The 19187-nt window shown below is 37.1% G+C and overlaps 1 protein-coding gene across 4 annotated transcripts in view; it reads left to right on the top strand.

Moving 5' to 3' along the window:
• Nucleotides 1-12252, top strand: part of ATP2C1 (ATPase secretory pathway Ca2+ transporting 1) — a 126660-nt gene extending 114408 nt beyond the window's left edge. For 2 of the 4 annotated variants that reach the window (XM_027546202.1, XM_027546216.1), the window contains 8 exons: nucleotides 2564-2614; nucleotides 3503-3669; nucleotides 4827-4895; nucleotides 5560-5676; nucleotides 6473-6620; nucleotides 7145-7240; nucleotides 8455-8596; nucleotides 10123-11198. In XM_027546202.1, the coding sequence (XP_027402003.1) occupies nucleotides 2564-2614; nucleotides 3503-3669; nucleotides 4827-4895; nucleotides 5560-5676; nucleotides 6473-6620; nucleotides 7145-7240; nucleotides 8455-8596; nucleotides 10123-10253 (921 nt within the window). In that variant the 3' untranslated portion in view covers nucleotides 10254-11198. Of the gene's footprint in view, nucleotides 1-2563; nucleotides 2615-3502; nucleotides 3670-4826; nucleotides 4896-5559; nucleotides 5677-6472; nucleotides 6621-7144; nucleotides 7241-8454; nucleotides 8597-10122 lie in introns of all 4 variants that reach the window. The other 2 variants (XM_027546192.1, XM_027546209.1) reach the window with 2 other exon arrangements.
• The last annotated feature ends 6935 nt before the right edge of the window (nucleotides 12253-19187 follow it).

Below are 19187 nucleotides of genomic sequence, written 5' to 3'. Positions count from 1 at the left end.
TGTTGTTGGGTCTGTTACTGTTTTGCATATAAGTTCTTTTTATATAAGTTCATTTGTATCATTTTTTTGTTTTAGATTCCACATGTAAGCAATATAATGTGATACTTTGTCGAGCTTACTTCACTTAGTAGGAGCATCTCTAGATCCATTCATTTTGCTGCAGATGGTATTATTTCATTCTTTTTTATGACTGAGTGACTGAGTATTCCTTTGTGTGTGTGTGTGTGTGTGTGAATATATATATATATATATATATGCACTCATTCATGTCTGACTCTTTGCAACCTCATGGACTGTAGCCCGCCAGGCTCCTCTGTTCATGGGATTTTATAGGTGAGAATACTGGAGTGGATTGCTGTTTACTTCTCCAGGAATCTTCCTGACCTAGGGATCAAACACATGTCTCTTGCATTGGCAGGTGGATTCTTTACCACTACACCACCTGGGAAGCCCCATATGTGTATATATGTGTATGTGTGTGTATGTGTGTGTGTGTGTGTGTATGTGTGTGTGTGTATATATATATATATATATATATATATATATACACACACACACATATATATATATACACACATACCCCAAGTGGCACATATTTATATATACTATATCTTCTTTATCCACTCAACTATTGATGGACATTTAGGTTGATTCCATATTTTGGCTATTACTAACAGTGCTGCAGAGTATTAGGGTACAGTTGCCCAGGAGTGGGATTAAAGGATCATATGTTAGCTCTGTTTGGTTTTTTAGGGAACTTTCATACTGTTCTCCATAGTGGCTGTATCAGTTTACATTCCCACCAGCAGTGTAGGGAGGGTTCTCTTTTTTCCACACCTTTTCCATCATTTATTATTTGTAGACCTTTTAGTAATGGCCATTCTGACTGGGTGTGAGACCTCATGGTAGTTTTTATTTGCATTTTTCTAATAATTAGCAATGTTGAGCATCTTTTCATGTGCTTTTTGACCATCTGTGTGTATGCTGCTAAGTCACTTCAGTCGTGTCCGACTCTGTGTGACCCCATAGACGGCAGCCCACCAGGCTTCCCCGTCCCTGGGATTCTCCAGGCAAGAACACTGGAGTGGGTTGCCATTTCCTTCTCCAATGCATGAAAGTGAAAAGTCAAAGTGAAGTCGCTCAGTCTTGTCTGACTCTTCGTGACCCCATGGACTGCAGCCTACCAGGCTCCTCCGTCCATGGGATTTTCCAGGCAGGAGTACTGGAGTGGGGTGCCATTGCCTTCTCCAATCGGTGTGTATAGTACTTTTTAAGCACTAAAGAATTTCCAAATGGATTTTGAATCTTTTTAAAGGAAGAATGCTTTCCACATATGTTATGTGGTTCATGGTACCTAGAGGATATAAGGGTAATCAATAATGTGATAGTATAGTTAACCCCTGAGAAAGTTTTAGATCTTTATCCTAAGATTCAGTCACTTATTCATTCATTTCACACTTGTTTATTGAGCACTGGAGGGCCAGATCTCTGCCTCATGGAGCTTTTAGTCTTAAGATAAGTAGATGTATATATTATGTTGCTGGTGGGAATTGTGGAAGCTTTCTCCTGACTCCTGCTTGCTTTGAAGTAGGAAATGAGGTTGTTAACTGAGAGTGGGGCTAGGAAAGGGATACATTGGAAGCATGAGGAGGGAAAGCTAGTGTAGACCTGTCCTCTGGGAGAGTAGGAAAGAGAATGGTGAGTCCTGTAGGTGTTAAGTCACCTGGCTTGGGTGTGTTGGAAAGAGTGATGGGGAGGCAGTGGTTAAATATCCTTGTGAACCATGGCAGGTAGCCCCCAGAGCAGCACTGACCACAGGTAAGATTTGTCACTGAAGAAGGGAATGGAAGACGCCTACCCATCTCCTCTCCTCATAGTGCTGTTGGGGAGGACTGGGGAACAGCCCATGTCTTGTGGATAAGCAAGTTAGAGCAGTGTGGGAGGGAGTGGGGGTACAGGTGATTTGTGGATGACTAGCTGGGGCACAGCTGTGAGCATTTTAGGAGACCAGGAAGTGGCATGAGGAAAAGGGATTAAATATATTCTTTGGAGAGAGAAGATCATATAAGCAAGTGGAGACACAAAGGAAGACCGCCTAATGACTCAAACTAAGTAGAACAGCATAGCAGTCACTTCATACTGTTTAACAGAAAAAAGGGCTCAACAGACATTGAGAAGCAGCTGTTCTTTAAATCTCATGAAGACAGAAGAAGGGAAAAGGCTGTATTAGTTGAGTGTCAGTGTTGAGGAAACATGCAAGAGAGCTTTTCCTTTCTCTGTTTCTGCAATGTTTCAAGATAAAGCTATTTTCTTTTCAGAGCTTAAACATGGGTGGGATAAACTGGGTGAATTGTTTAGATTGTGTATTTCCTTTAGTACCTAAAGTTTGAAATGGCCCTGTCGAATGAGTGTCCTAACAAGTGTATGGTATTTTCTTGAGTTTGATCTCTATGGCAAAACAGTTCAAATTGGTAATTTAAAAAATATTCTTAGTTATACGTACATAGGATATTCTGATAATTCTTAATGTTTAAGAATTTTAGTGTATCTTGTGTTTTAACAGGTTGCAGTATTTTACAGAGCTAGCCCAAGGCACAAGATGAAAATTATCAAGGTGGGTCTTTAAGAATCACATTGTTTCATCTCTGTATCCAAAATGCTTCTGTCTGTCTGCATTACTACTGGGAGTTTTCTTAGAGTACTAAAGTCAGAAGTGTTGTGAAGCAAACCAAGTGCTTTTTAAAGCCTGAGATGGAAACAGTAACAGAATTTCGTTAGCAAAGGAAGATGTAGAAGAAAACTTTAAGGAAATAGCTGCAAATATAGTCTTCTTTTAACATTTGAATAGTGTAAGTCTGTTCTGATAGGAGTCTACAGCCAGATCATTCCAGTGTGAATAGGAATCATTACTATAAATACAAAAAGAAAAAAATGTTTTGAGATTGTGAACAATTTTAAAGAGCTATGATATTTATATTAGTCAAATATATACAAAGCAGCTGACATGGTATCCATCAATTCATCGGCTTATTAATCACAACAGTGCTGCGTTGTAGTAAGGTAAGGGTTTCTCAGCCTTGGCACCGTGACACTTGTGGGCCGGATAATTCTTCATTGCAAGAGACTGTCCTGTGTATTTTAGGGTTAGCAGCACCCTTGGCGCCTGTCCTCTAGATGCCAGTAGTGTCCACAAAGTCATGACACTCAAAAATGGCTCCAGACATTGCCAGGTGTGCCCTGAGAACCACTGTGTAATTGACTCTACGTCAGGCTTTACACACAGAGTTCTCACACATGGGAATATTAATGGCAGCTTTTTCTAAGCTTTATCCTAAGACCTCTGTATACTGAAGTTTTTTTTTGGAAAAGTGATGGTATATATTATTTCCAGTCTTTGATTATGTGGGAAAGAAAAAGGGAGGATTTGTATACCTCCTTATCTGTGTGAAAGCAACATTCTAATCAGAACGCCTCCCTCCCACTTCACCCCTCCTACCCCCAGTCTCTGCAGAAGAATGGGTCAGTTGTGGCCATGACAGGAGATGGAGTAAATGATGCAGTTGCTCTGAAGGCTGCAGACATTGGAGTTGCGATGGGTCAGACTGGCACAGATGTTTGCAAAGAGGCAGCTGACATGATCCTGGTGGATGATGATTTCCAAACCATCATGTAAGTTTTCCTTCACTGAATGCACATCAGAGAGTTTCTTCCTATCCTTTTCTGCACCTCATTTGCAGAAAAGTGTTTAGCAATTTTAGGTGCTGGATGAGCTAAACTATTTTACTAAACTAAGCAATCTCGTTTTGTGTCCTAGTGTGTAGTTTTGGGGGAAATTATTTGTATGGAATGGACATAAAAAAATGGCAGGGCTATTCATTTAAGAAATATTACTGAGTACCAGCCAAGTTTCACATTTCCTTGCCACTAGCGTGGTGGTATAGCAGTGAACCTTCATGTGGGTTTATTCAAGTTAAATTCAGGCTCTCAGGAATAAGCATGTGACTGGCTTTATGACAAAGACTCATATCTGTTTCCTCATGTTAGGAATTCTTCATGTTGCCAATGATGCAGTTTATTTGAATAGATTTGTTTCATCTATAGTTTCTAATTGATTTAAGATTCTTCCATAATAACCTGCTGGTGTCATTAACCCATGTGGCCTCAAGTGGAACATGTGGGCCCTCAGGACCCAGAATTGCAAGGTTCTTCTAAGGATAGAAGATACTTAATTTCCATTCTTAGAATTGTATAAAAATCTCAGAAGATAGGATAGTTTGTTTATAAAATACATGTTTTCCTAGACTGAGCAAAATGAATGAGAGGATTTTCATGAATCTTTGTAAAATATATTCTTTTTATAATTCTGGTACAACATATATCTAATTGTATCTAGGAATAACAGATGAGTTAACATTGCCACTTAATTTCTGACCTGCATTAACTTAACCCCTTACCATACATACATCTGTACCTTTAAGAAAAATAAACTTAGGAGGGGTAAAGATCATTATTTTAGTATTATAAATGTATATTATTGTCTTGTATAGAAACACAGTATGTGATTTTAATGTTGACATGTCTTTTAAGAATAAAAATTATTGTGTTATGAAATTAGTTCAGGTACAGTAGGAGGCTTGACTTTAATGCCTTGCCAGATAGTGTTTCTGTATTTTTTTCTAGTTTTAATTATGTTAAGTAAAATTGTTTTATTAATGTATGGGTTTTATCAGTTGGGAACTTGTTTTCAAAATTAGTTCCACAGTATTGCTGTATCCTTATTTTTTTGTGATTATATTTTCTCACCTAATTTTATTTCTAACTTTCAGGTCTGCAATTGAAGAGGGTAAAGGGATTTATAATAACATTAAAAATTTTGTTAGATTCCAGCTGAGCACGTAAGTTTGTAAGAAATTGTGACAAACTTGTGGGTCTTACAGATAAATTATTCAAAAAGTAGAATTGAAACAAAAGCCTATAAGCTTCTGGCTCTGATTCTCATATGTAAGTTTTCCATTGTGAAAACTGGATTCTATCCTAAAACTAAACATGGCATGATAATTATAATTACTAAATATAGTAAATATAAAGCTAAATATAATTACTTGTGTATATCATCATCAAAATATATTAATTGTTGTGGCTTATTTAATACCTTCTGAAGTAACTAAGAAAGGGGTGTCAAATTTTAATTTTTCTTCTTGGTATCTTTTTCCAAAAGCAGAAGGGCTTTTATTGTAGTCTATTACAAAACACAGTTATAAAAATATTGAAACTCTTAACTGTTATCTGAACTCAGTTAAAAAAATCTTCCTCTTTGTTGTTGTTATCTAAACACTTTGCAAATCCTTTATTAAATTGCTGTGGATCATAAGGGCTAACTCTTTAGATCATAAGGGCTAAATAGTCACACTAATGAAGCAGTAGTTTACTTGGAAATATAGGCTTCCTTTAAAAGAACAGTAGTAACATGAGAGTTTTAAATGATAAAGTGATTTCATAAAATTAGCAAGAATTATACAATGTTGATACATTTTTAAAAATAACTCTTTCTTTCGATAGGAGTATAGCAGCATTAACTTTAATCTCACTGGCTACATTAATGAACTTTCCCAATCCTCTCAATGCCATGCAGATTTTGTGGATCAATATTATTATGGATGGACCTCCAGCTCAGAGGTAAGAATTTCCTCATTTGTAAACTAGAAGGACAAGGATAGCCTTATATCCTGATAGTTAAGCTCTAAGACTTCATTCCCAGTAGCATCGGAAATCTCTGCAGCATCATGTTTGTTTTAAGTTGTGTGATGTGAGCGTATCATTTACTCTTCTGGGATGCTCATTCATGCATTAGGATCTGAGCTTTTACACTGAGATCAGAGCAGGGAACAGGTATAGTCCCTGTCCTTTAAGTAAGCTGTTTGTTTCTTGGACTAGAATGTAATGGAGAAATCTCTCTCTGGCTTTAGTGCTATTACCAAGGTTCCACCATCATTCTTAGAGACTTTGGGAAAGTACTGAAGGACTACTTCAATATTGTAGTATTGAGCATCTGATGGTTTCTTTTATAATAACGGGGCCCTAGATACAGCTTTCTTAACAAAGTAATTAATATGTATCAATGTATAACAAATTATCCTAGTTGAAACTTCCTTGCATGAAAGATATTTCAAAATCCAGTTGGTTAGTCATGTATTTCAGGCCATATTTGAAATAAGTTATATAAATGAAATGGGGCAGTTTTTTGAAATTTGATTATCAGGCCCCTACCAAACTGTGGCAAATAAACAGCAAAGAGTGATAAAATTTATGGTTATTTTTGAGTTATCATAGCCAAGGTTTTCTTCATAATTCAACATTTTGTTTCCATAAGAAGGGATTTAGTTTCTGGGATAATTGAGGTCAATGAACTTGTGAAAGTAATAAATCCAAATTTTACTTAAAACTTTAATTCACTTTTCTGTTTGTTTTGAAGCCTTGGAGTAGAACCAGTGGATAAAGATGTCATTCGTAAACCTCCACGCAACTGGAAAGACAGCATTTTGACCAAAAACCTGATACTTAAAATACTTGTTTCCTCAATAATCATTGTTTGTGGGACTTTGTTTGTCTTCTGGCGGGAGGTATACTCACTGGATAAGCTGTTTTATTATATGCATTCTGTATGACAGGATTCCATTATTTTTGTATATTAAACAGAAGGCTGGAAGTTAGGATAACCTTCAAAAATAGAATAAAACATTTAAAAATAGTTTGATTTCAGTATTTATAGGTTAATAGAATTCCTGATTCATATTTTAGAATTATTTAAATATGCAGAGAAATATCAAATACAATAAAAATGAACATGAATATTTGGGAAGAAGTTAGAAAATCTGAGCCTTTAGTATAGCTATTTTAATGTCATTAAAAAAAAGTTGTTTTAATATCCAGTTTACAGTTTGGGAGAAGACTTTTTTCTTTATGTAGACTACAGCTATTCTTTAGGTGACTTATTTAAAGGGTGTATGGGAAATTTAAGTTGCTTATATGTCTTATATCTTAGACTAAAGCTTTTTTAAGAGAAAGAAAATATTAGCCCTTTTAAAGCATGTAGTATTTGTCCATTAAATTCAGCCAACTGAAAATCTTTTTCTCCTCTCAACAGCTGCGAGACAATGTGATAACACCTCGGGACACAACAATGACTTTCACGTGCTTTGTGTTTTTTGACATGTTCAATGCACTGAGTTCCAGATCTCAGGTACGCTTGAGTGATTGTAGCTGGCTAATTCAATTGGGTAGAGTTCTCTCTGTAAGTGGGCAAGGTTTTAGCTTTGCTTGCTTTTGTAGCCTTGGTTACAGGTCCAGATATAGCCTTCCTACAGACATGTGTTCTAACAGGGATGGGAGATTTGGGGAAGTAGGCCTTAACTTTGGCCAGAAGATTAAAGTAAATCACAGATGTCATCACCTGATTTTTCCTCTCATTTTCATATTATCTGTAGCTATGTGATAGGTTCAAGTTAACATTATCTGAGCATAGGACAAAGTTCATAGCTACTGTTAAGATGGTGTACTTCCTTCTCATTATAGAAGAAAGTATTGTTGGACATACAGGAGCAGTTTTGTGAATATTAACATTTTCTTACTATCTCCATTAGTGTGTCAAAACTTAGGACATTTAAAATTTTCTTTTTTTCCCATGCTGTATCTTAAGGTGGATGGTCTTCTCTTGATTGAAGTGCTTTGATAGAAATTAGTGGGCTAGAACCTAATGATACTTTTTCAGAGCATGTTGTTCTTGGAAACTAGTTATATTTGCCGCCTGATTGTTCAATTTTAGAGCACCTTAGGCATCCTTAACTATTTATTACCATTCGCCATGCTTGAACTTTCCAAGTACAATGCATTGTCATTAATTTAGACTAATTTTTAAAGAAGCTATAGTATTTGGTTTTTGTTCTATGAAAGGCATTTTTACTTTTTCAGTATACATGTAACTAAGTCTAATCTTCAAGAAAGTTTCTTAGATTATGTACCTTAATGAAATGATTTAGAAAATAATCATATACAAAAAAAGTTTGTTATGCTCTGGAAAGCTAAAGGAAGTTTCTTTCTGTGGCCTTTATTTTTTAATAAAATCAGTTTGGTTTTTTTTTTTTGGCTGTGCCGTGTGGCATGTGGGATTTTTAGTTCCTCAACAAGGGATCAAACCCAGGACCCCTGCATTGGGAGCATAGAGTCTTAACCATGGGGCAGCCAGAAAAGACCTAGTATCACTTTTAAAGAAAGTCCTTGATAAAGAAAAGCTGCTTTAAAATTTACCCTACTCCGTGTGAATTATTCCAAAATATAATTAAGAGATTTCATGTACTAGTATTGTAGAATTGAGTCCAGCTTACTAAAAACTAGAGGTGAATATTATAGTAAAGAAGTTGTTTCTGGTAATAACTGAACTCTCTGCTCTGCCAACAGACCAAATCTGTGTTTGAGATTGGACTCTGCAGTAATAAAATGTTTTGCTATGCAGTTCTTGGATCCATCATGGGACAGTTATTAGTTATTTACTTTCCTCCACTTCAGAAAGTTTTTCAGACTGAGAGCCTAAGTATACTGGGTAAAAGAAATGTTATGTTTTATAATTTATATATTATAAATGAGTTGTAAATATTTTCTAATGTATTTGTCCTAAGAAAACTTCTTTTAAAAAGTGAAGTAAGTGGCTTGCTTTGAAAAATATGTGTGCTGTTTGTATTTGGAATCACATTTAGGAGAGTCACTCTTCCAAATCTGGTTTTAAACTTTTCTGGTAATTTTTTTCTTGTTAATTTTTTATAGGTTATCACTTGTCAAAATCATATTTGGTGATTCTGAAAGACAGTAATTGTAGTTGATAACTTTTTAATTTTGTTTGAAGAAAAAACTAGATTTAAGCTCACTAAAAACTAGATGGCTTGTCTTTAAAATTACCCTTTTGGTTGTTAAGCTAACATTTTCCTCTTTGCACGTCTTATTTTATGAAATAACAGCCCTAAAAACAGAGTTTTACTAAGTTGATGTGGAAAGTGAAAGTGACTGAGTTGTGTACGACTCTTTGCGACCCCATGGACTGTGTCTATGGAATTCTCTAGCCAGAATACTGGAGTGGGTAGCCTTTCCCTTCTCCAGGGGATCTTCCCAAGCCAGGGATGGAACCCAGGTCTCCCGCATTGTGGGTGGATTATTATTATTATTATTTTTTTTTTGTGGGTGGATTATTAACCAGCTGAGAGCCACAAAGGAAGCCCAAGAATACTGGAGTAACCTATCCCTTCTCCAGCGGATCTTCCTGACCCAGGAATTGAACTGGGGTCTCCTGCATTGCAGGCGGATTCTTTACCAACTGAGCTGTCAGGGAAGCCTGATGTGGAATACAGACATTATTTTTTCATACACTCTGCATGAAATGTATCATTGTATAGTACATTTAAAGGTTAATCTTCCTGTGTAAATGTGAGGATGGATGCATTTTATGATAATGCTAGTTCTCACTCTTGGGTTTTTAAAGTTAATTTGGATATTTTTGATCACTATTTTTTGCTGTAAGTTAATCTTAATGTTGAACTAGTTTAATTTCAGGATTTTAATTTCATACTCATATTCTTTCCTCTTTAAAAAAAAAATGCAGTTTTAAGAAGACACGTGAGATTTTTTGAAGCAGTAAATAAGAATGAGATAGTGTGAACACCATTGTAAAGACATGGTCTTTTAACAGTAACTTGCAAGTGGAATAGATGCAGATTTCAGTCAAGCTATTTCCCACTGCTTGAACAGCCTTTAAAAAACAGAAAACTCCTCTTGGTTGTGTTGCTGTTGAAGTTTGTGATTCTCAGGTTATTATTCAGGGAAAGCAGTCAGAGGACTTGTTCTCTGGGTTCTAGTTCTCTGGTGCTGCTTGTCCTTGCTGTGTGACTTTGGGTAAGTCATTTGGTGCATTTGAGCTTTACTTTCCTTATTTTTAAACTGAGGCTAATTGTGGCTACTCAAGGAATGGTTGAGAAGTAATGTATTTTAAAAGCTGTGGTAAAATGCTAAAAAAACATAAGCTATTAACCTCTGAAATTATAAGTTCAAAGAATTGTAAAACTCTGTTTTTTCTTGCAGATTTACTGTTTCTTCTGGGTCTCACCTCGTCAGTGTGCATAGTGGCAGAAATTATCAAGAAGGTTGAAAGGAGCAGAGAGAAGATCCAGAAGCCTGTTAGCTCGACATCATCGTCTTTTCTTGAAGTATGATGCATATTGCATTCTTTTATTTGCAAACTAGGAATTGCAGTCTGAGGATCATTTAGAAGGGCAAGTTCAAGAGGATAAAATGAAGATTTGAGAACTTTTGAACTTTCTATTGACTAAAAATGAGTGTTAAAGACTTGAGACTTTAACCTGCTGACAGTCCCAAATGAAATTATGCAACTTTGGTAACATTTTCCTTGATTTAAATTGGCTTTTGCAACTGAATGGAACTTCATAAAGTGTATGGGCAGTTATTTAATTAAAAAAAAAAAAGGTAAAACCTGAACCACCTTCTGCACTTAAAGAGGTCTAACAGTTCAAATACACTATCTATTCTAGATAGATATGATTTTTTTTTAATTTTTAAATATTGTACTATTTATGGTGGTGGGGCTTTCTTACTAATACACAAATAAATTTAATCATTTCAAAGGCATTCTGTTTGGTTTAGGAAGTTAATTCCCAGGAGTGCCATATTTCAGCTACTGTATGTCCTTTTCCCTGCAGTGTAAGCAGTTCAGCTACCTTGTTATCATTTTTGTATCTCATGTTTTTTGCACAGGATGTGACCACTGTCAGATCACTGTTCTTTTCTTTCTTTTTGTGATTGAAAAGCCTATACTGCAATTTGAAGTAAATGTTTGCTTTTCTTTGTAAGTGTAAATGGTTGCCTTTTTTCTTCCTTTTTTTATTTTTGGTATGAGTCTTTGGTCTAGCAAAATTAATAAATACAGAGCTGTTGAGTGGCTTTCTAGGTAGGGTAGCTAGGTAGGGTAGTAATTAACATTTAGTCATGGAGTCAAAAATATTTAAGACTGTTTGAGCTGAAACTGATAGCAGATTTATATTAACTTGTTATGCCTTTTTTTAGAGTTAATGTAAATACATATTTTGTCAAGTATCATCTTGATGAAGTCACCTCCTAAATATAAATCCAAGTACCTCACCTGAATATCTGAATTGTATTATTTTCAGTGTCTTTTTATGTGTACTTTAAAGAATCTTTTTTAGAAAGTATAGAGTGGTAAACTTCAAGAATTGAAAAGCCCCAAACTTAACAGTTTATGGACCAGAGTGTAAGCGGAAGATTCTGTGCTGACCTTGGTCTCTGTGAATCTGCAGCTTTGGGGCCTAGGTGGTGCACAGCCCACAGTCTGTCCCTCTCCTCCTCCCACCAGTATCTTCTGTCTTCTTTCTGCTTTACTGGGCAAGCTAAAGAAATAGATAGATTTGCTCTTGGAATGCCATCAGTTTTTGTAATAGCTGGATGGGGTGTAGGTAATTTGTTTTGAGTGTGTGGCAAATTTGGGCCAGAAATTCAGAATTAGAAATACATTTTCTGTTGAGTATTTCTCTCTGAAACAGAAACGGGTCTCAACTTCTTACATGTTTAATTCTTCCTAAAGTTTACTGAATTTTGTATTTTATAATTATACTTTGCAGTTTTTATCTCCAATATTAAACTGCACTGTTAGCACCACAGTACTTTTGTTAACAATAGGAAAGATACCTGTTCTGTGAGTCTGTGCGGATATAACTGAAACAATTTAGTATAAGGACCTGAGATGTCTGCAGTTGATTCTGCTTTACTCTTTAAGGCTTGATAGTCAAATGTACATGGAAGCCATTGTCTAATCAACTTTTTCTTTAGTGATGGTGATGTTTCATATCTAAATTTTGTAATAAGTTTTCTTCTCTGTTACAAAGACTTCAAATACGTATTAAGTGCACGTCAGTCTTTTGCTTTGCATTTTAGGTTCATATGAAATAAATGTGCCTATTCTGATATTTAAGATTTTAAACCTCCCCCCAGAATGATTTATTTTCAAAAGTTAAGGTTCTTCCAGTTGGGACTGTTAATGTTAAAATCATATGGATGTTGAAGATACAGAAATTACACAGTACTCATAGTACACTGAATCTGTGATTTAAAAAGAAGTGAAATGTATAGTACAGATATCATCTGTATAACAGATTTCCCACAGTAAAACAACAAATTAGAGTTCGTCTCTGTGTGTATTTCATATAGTATATTATCTGAATTAGCATGGATAATCCAAATGCACTAGTATCTAAATTTTTAATTTTTCCCCATTTCCTGACCCTAAGACTTGCTAGATGTAGCCCCTAACAATACTAACTTGATTTTTCCATGTTAGACTACCTCATGAAGTTTTCTGTCCTCAAAGTGATTAAATGTCAGGGAAAAAAAGGAACTTTAATTCACCAACGAGGTAGACAGTCCTCAAATGATTCAAATCGACTGCAGAGGAACAAGACTTAGCATGTTCTCTCAGATTTGTGCTGAGCACTGCATGACCCGGAGATGAAACTGTGAAACTAAACAACCTCCCCCTCAGAACACAGGCTTCTTTTAATAGCAGTAACTTCACTGACAAGAATAAAACACATTTTTATATCTCATACCCTAGCAAGGCATATCTGTTACACTGACAGTCTTTCTGAGTCATTGCACATTTTGATCTCTTTCATGTAGTACCTAAGTAAAGTATGGCCAGAACACTGGCCATACTCACAACAGATTCTCAGTGACTAGACCTGGTTTGGTGGCAAACAATAAATATAAGATCTAAGAACCTCAGTTAACTTTACCTTGCTTTCTGCCTCTGTCACTTGGCAATTTGTGTGCATTTTATTTCTACATATGAACTAACCTGAACTTAGATGGATGAATTGACTGTCATTTGAGAAAACTTTTCTTTAGAACTTAGATATACTAGGAATAGAAAGGTGGTAGCATCTGTGCCCTTCAAGAGTTCATGGAACAGGTTAGCTGAGGATATACCGTTAACAGGCTGTCTGATGAAAGTTCGTAGTGGTATTTGCATATTTATTTTGGAAATACACATACATTAAAAATGAATACAGTGCATTTTACTGAAAGGTTCCATTGACATTGACTTTTGGAAATCTTTGAAATGCCTTTTTAGAGTAAGCTGCGACCCAAATAGTAGCTGCTCTGCATACTAAAACACGGTGTGGATAAATGTTAATCCTAACTGGTATATGGGTAGACAGATTATCCTGATAATTAAGCTCCCTTGAGCTCAGTTAGTACTTGGAATGACTATGAACTCTTGTTGGGTTTAGGGGTTTGGTTTTCAGAGTTGGTTATTATTAATAATGGATCTTGGTTAACCAGTCCTTGATATTAATGTAGGTATAATAGTCTTCAAATAGTTTGGTAGGTTTCTCAGTCTTAACTTGGAGACGAAAGTGAAATACATTAAATACAGTGGTTAAGTGCTGCCTCAAGTGCTGCAGTAGTGAAAGGAGAGAAATACCTTCATTGGAAGATGTGATCAAGGAAATTTCCTAGAACTAGTGGCATCTGAATCACACCGTAAGTTGAGAAACTCCAGTCAAGGACAGCAGGATGTGGCAACCAAAAGGCATAACCTCTGCAGAGTGTTGGTGGAGTCTGGAAGGGACAGGTGAAAATCACAGGAGTTTAGGGCTATGGCAAGGCCTCGCCTAATTTGAGGGCAGGACAGATAGGCTGGAGCCTCATGAAGGAGGTGGAGGAGAAGAATCTGAATTACAGCCTGCTGGAAGATTTCAAGAGTGTGGAGTTGGGGGTTTTGTCTTGTAACATGCTGAGGGGAGTTCAGAGGGTAAAGATAAAACAGAGAGACTGATTAGAGAACTGTAGGCACTTAAGGGTTAGAGGGACCAACTTAGATGTGGCAATTAGTATGGAGAGGAGAACATGGAATTTCTGCCTTCTAAGAGCATTTGACATGACCCGATAGGAGGACAAGAAGATACTACATCTTCTAGCTTTTTGGCTTGGGTATTAGAGTGTTGGGAAAATTTCCAGAGCTGAGCAGCTTTTAGTGGGACACAGGTTGATTTCAAGTGTGAAGTTTGTGATGTTCTTTTTCATATTAGATGAGGTTTCTAGCCTGGGATGAATTAAAACCATGGCTGACTAATTATAGGTAATAGGAAAATAATTTCTTCTTACACACATTGATTTTATACATATATATATATATATATATATGTATGTATGTATATATAAGTAAAATTATTTCATTCCAATCCTAAAGAAAGGAAAAGTCAAAGAGTGTTCAAACTACCACACAGTTGCACTTATCTCACACATTAGCAAAATAATGCTCAATATTCTCCAAGCTAGGCTTCAAAGTATGTGAACGGAGAATTTCCAGATGTTCAAGCTGGATTTAGAAAAGGCAGAGCAATCAGGGATCAAATTGCTAACATTCGTTGGATCATAGAAAAAGCAAGAGAATTTCAGAAAAACATCTGCTTCATTGACTATGCTAAAGCCTTTGACTTTGTAGAACACAACAAACTGTGGAAAATTCTTCAAGAGATGGAAACACCAGACCACCTTACCTGCCTCCTCAGAAATCTGTATGTAGCTCAAGAAACAACAGTTAGAACCAGACATGGAACACTGGTTCAAAATTGGGAAAGGAATATGTCAAGGCTGTATATTGTCACCCTGCTTATTTAACTTATATGCAGAGTACATCATGCAAAATGCTGGGCTGGATGAACCACAAGCTGGAATCAAGATTGCCGGGAGAAAAATCAATAACCTCAGATATGCAGATGACACCACCCTTATGGCAGAAAGTGAAGAAAAACTAAAGAGCACCTTGATGAAAGTGAAACAGGAGAGTGAAAAAGCTGACTTAAAACTCAACATTCAAACAACTTAGATCATGGCATCTGTTCTCATCACTATGGCAAATAAATGGGGATGCAGTGGAAACAGTGACAGACTTTATTTTCTTGGGCTCCAAAATCACTGCAGATGGTGACTGCAGTCACTAAATTAAAAGACGCTTGCTCCTTGGAAGAAAAGCTATGACCAACCTAGACAGCATATTAAAAAGCAGAGACATTACTTTGCTGACAAAGGTCTGTATAGTTAAAGCTATGGTTTTTCCAGTAGTCATGTATCAGTGTGAGAGTTGGACCATAAAGATAGCTGAGAATTGATGCTTTTGAACTGTGGTGTTGAAGAAGACTCCTGAGAGTCCCTTGGGCTGCAAGGAGATCAAATCAGTCAATCCTAAAGGAAATCAGTTCTGAATATTCATTGGAAGAACTGATGCTGAAGCTGAAGCTTCAATATTTTGGCCACCTGATGTGAAGAACTGACTCATGTGAAAAGACGCTTTTGCTGGGAAAGATTGAAGGCAGGAATAGAAGGGGACAACAGAGGCCGAGATGGTTGGATAACATCACCAACTTGATGGATATGAATTTGAGCAAGCTCTGGGAGTTGGTGATGGACAGGGAGCCTGGCATGCTGCAGTCCATGGGGTCACAAAGAGTTGGGCACGACTTTACAACTGAACTGAAGTAAAGCAATAGGAATCTAGCAAAATGTAGTGATGAACCTATTTGCAAGGCAGGAATAGAAAATAAATAATGGTATGGACTTATAAATATGTCCATAGAGAATCTTGGTGCCCTGTGAGGACCTAAAGGGTGGGATGTGGGGAGTTGAGAGGGTGGCTCAAGCAGAGGGCGTATATGTATACTATGACTGATTCACGTTGTTGTACAGCAGAAACTAATACAACATTGTAAAAGCAGTTATTCTTCAATTAAAAATACATTTTAAAAAAGTAAAGCAATAAATGAATGTGAACTCAGCTTTGAAAGTAATTTCTTTTGTTATTAAGAGTTATGGTAAGAGAGTAGAAAACAGTGCTGATTTTTTTGTTTGTTTGTTTGTATTTTACTCATAGTTCTTTGGATCTCTCTAACCTCATATCTCACACATACTGTTCGAACACAGTCCACTTAACTGGTCTTTTTGGACAGTAGTTCTTCAACTTGAAATCCTTTTTGCTCTGTTTTAATTTGATAATCAGAGATTTTACCTGTTCTTCAAAGCCCAGTTGAAGAGCCAACCAGGATGGCCTTTCCAGATGGCTCTAAAGGTATGTGTATGTATGTGTGTGTGAGGGGTAAATACTGGTTAAAATAAATGGAGCCATAAGTTTGCATATACAGTTGTGGGATTTTATTTTTTAGAAAGCTTAAATTTTAAGTATAAGCCACTTAAGTGATAAATGCAGATAGAAATTTGCTATAATCTTCTGTTTTTATTCAGAGTAAATTTAGGTGGTGGAAGTTTGGGTAGGAAAAACATTTTGAGGCTTTAGTTTTGATCCTTGTAAATTCCCCTCTGATGTAGACCTGCCAGCACTCCATGTACCTGAGAGTGTGGGGCCTGCCCGTGTCTGCACTGCTCCAGGTAGGCAGTGCTTCCTGTGCGGATCACAGGACGTACCTGGCTCTGCCATTCTGTTCCCTTTGTGTTTGAGTCTAGCCAAATTGGCAGATATCCTGGCAAAGGCCCATACATCTACAGTGGCCCCAAGGCTACTGGCCTGATGAACTGCCTTCATACATCAGTCCCAGATGCCCCATCACCATTATTTCTTCAGCAGTAATTGCATTCTTGCTACTTAGATAAGGGTAGAAATTATATTTCACAGTATTAAAGCACAGTGTGGGAAATTGGGCACATTGTTCTACATGATCCTAAAGATGTTATTTTTGTTTTCTGAGTATTTTCAGCCTTTGAATTAAAAAAAAAAAAAAAGCTCTTGGATACATGTTTTTTTTTTCTTTTTTAAATACCAATTCACTCAGCTATATTAGTTTTATATTGAGGCCTTCCCTGTTATACAGTTAGAAGTAACAATTTGGTGTCATCTGTGGTTATAAAATACCATAATGCCTTGACGATTTTTCATTTTTCATCAAGTCGGCACCTTAAAAGCCAATATGAAACAACTGGTTATATGAGTCGCACAAAATATTATCTTTGAGCAATACATAGCAGGCCCCAACCAAATGGCAGAAAAATGTATGCTTGATAAAAAGGACATGACAGCTTTCATACTGAAGCATTGCTAGATGGATTTTCAGTTCAGTTCAGTCGTTCAGTCATGTCCATCACTTTGTGACCCCATGAATTGCAGCACGCCGGGCCTCCCTGTCCATCACCAACTCCCGGAGTTCACTCAGACTCACGTCCATCGAGTCAGTGATACCATCCATCCATCTCATCCTCTGTCGTCCCCTTCTCCCCCTGCCCCCAATCCCTCCCAGCATCAGAGTCTTTTTCCAATGAGTCAGCTCTTCGCATGAGGTGGCCAAAGTACTGGAGTTTTGGCTTTAGCATCATTCCTTCCAAAGAACACCCAGGACTTATCTTTAGAATGGACTGGTTGGATCTCCTTGCAGTCCAAGGGACTCTCAAAAGTCTTCTCCAACGCTATACTTCAAAAGCATCAATTCTTTGCTGCTCAGCTTTCTTCATAGTCCAAGTCTCACATCTATACATGACTACTGGAAAAACCATAGCCTTGATTAGATGGACCTTTGTTGGCAAAGTAATGTCTCTGCTTTTCAATATACTATCTAGCTTGGTCATAACTTTCCTTCCAAGGAGTAAGCGTCTTTTAATTTCATGGCTGCAGTCACCACCTGCAGTGATTTTGGAGCCCAAAGTCTAACACTGTTTCCACTGTTTCCCCATCTATTTCCCATGAAGTGATGGGACCGGATGCCATGATCTTAGTTTTCTGAATGTTGAACTTTAAGCCAACTTTTTCACTCTCCTCTTTCACTTTCATCAAGAGGCTTTTGAGTTCCTCTTCACTTTCTGCCATAAGGGTGGTGTCATCTGCATATCTGAGGTTATTGATATTTCTCCCAGCAGTCTTGATTCCAGCTTGTGTTTCTTCCAGCCTAGCGGTACTCTGCATAGAAGTTAAATAAGCAGGGTGACAATATACAGCCTTGACAAACTCCTTTTCCTATTTGGAACCAGTCCATTGTTCCATGTCCAGTTCTAACTGTTGCTTCCTGACCTGCATATAGGTTTCTCAAGAGGCAGGTCAGGTGGTCTGGTATTCCTATCTCTTTCAGAATTTTCCACAGTTTATTGTGATCCACACAGTCAAAGGCTTTGGCATAGTTAATAAAGCAGAAATAGATGTTTTTTTGGAACTCTCTTGCTTTTTCGATGATCCTGTGGATGTTGGCAACTTGATCTCTGCTTCCTCTGCCTTTTCTAAAACCAGCTTGAACTGAAATTTCACGGTTCACGTATTGCTGAAGCCTGGCTTGGAGAATTTTGAGCATTACTTTACTAGTGTGTGAGATGAGTGCAATTGTGCGGTAGTTTGAGCATTCTTTGGCATTGCCTTTCTTTGGGATTGGAATGAAAACTGACCTTTTTCAGTCCTGTGGCCACTGCTGAGTTTTCCACATTTGCTGGCATATTGAGTGCAGCACTTTCACAGCATCATCTTTCAGGGTTTCAAATAGCTCATCACCTCCACTAGCTTTGTTCGTAGTGATGCTTTCTAAGGCCCACTTGACTTCACATTCCAGGATGTCTGGCTCTAGGTCAGTGATCACACCATCGTGATTATCTTGGTCATGAAGCTCTTTTATGTACAGTTCTATGTATTCTTGCCACCTTTTAATATTTTCTGCTTTGTTAGGTCCATACCATTTCTGTCCTTTATCGAGCCCATCTTTGCATGAAATGTTCCCTTGGTATCTCTAATTTTCTTGAAGAGATCTCTAGTCTTTCCCATTCTGTTGTTTTCCTCTATTTCTTTGCATTGATGCCTGAGGAAGGCTTTCTTCTCTCTCCTTGCTATTCTTTGCAACTCTGCATTCAGATGCTTGTATCTTTCCTTTTCTCCTTTGCTTTTCGCTTTTCTTCTTTTCACAGCTATTTGTAAGGCCTCCCAGACAGCCATTTTGCTTTTTTGCATTTCTTTTCCATGGGGATGGTCTTGATCCCTTTCTCCTTTACAATGTCACGAACCTCCGTCCATAGTTCATCAGACACTCTATCAGATCTAGTCCCTTAAATCTATTTCTCACTTCCACTGTATAATC

This window comes from Bos indicus x Bos taurus, chromosome 1 (genome assembly GCF_003369695.1).
Source record: "Bos indicus x Bos taurus breed Angus x Brahman F1 hybrid chromosome 1, Bos_hybrid_MaternalHap_v2.0, whole genome shotgun sequence".
NCBI classification, from domain to species: Eukaryota; Metazoa; Chordata; class Mammalia; order Artiodactyla; family Bovidae; genus Bos; species Bos indicus x Bos taurus.
This window is presented reverse-complemented; position numbering and strand designations above follow the sequence as displayed.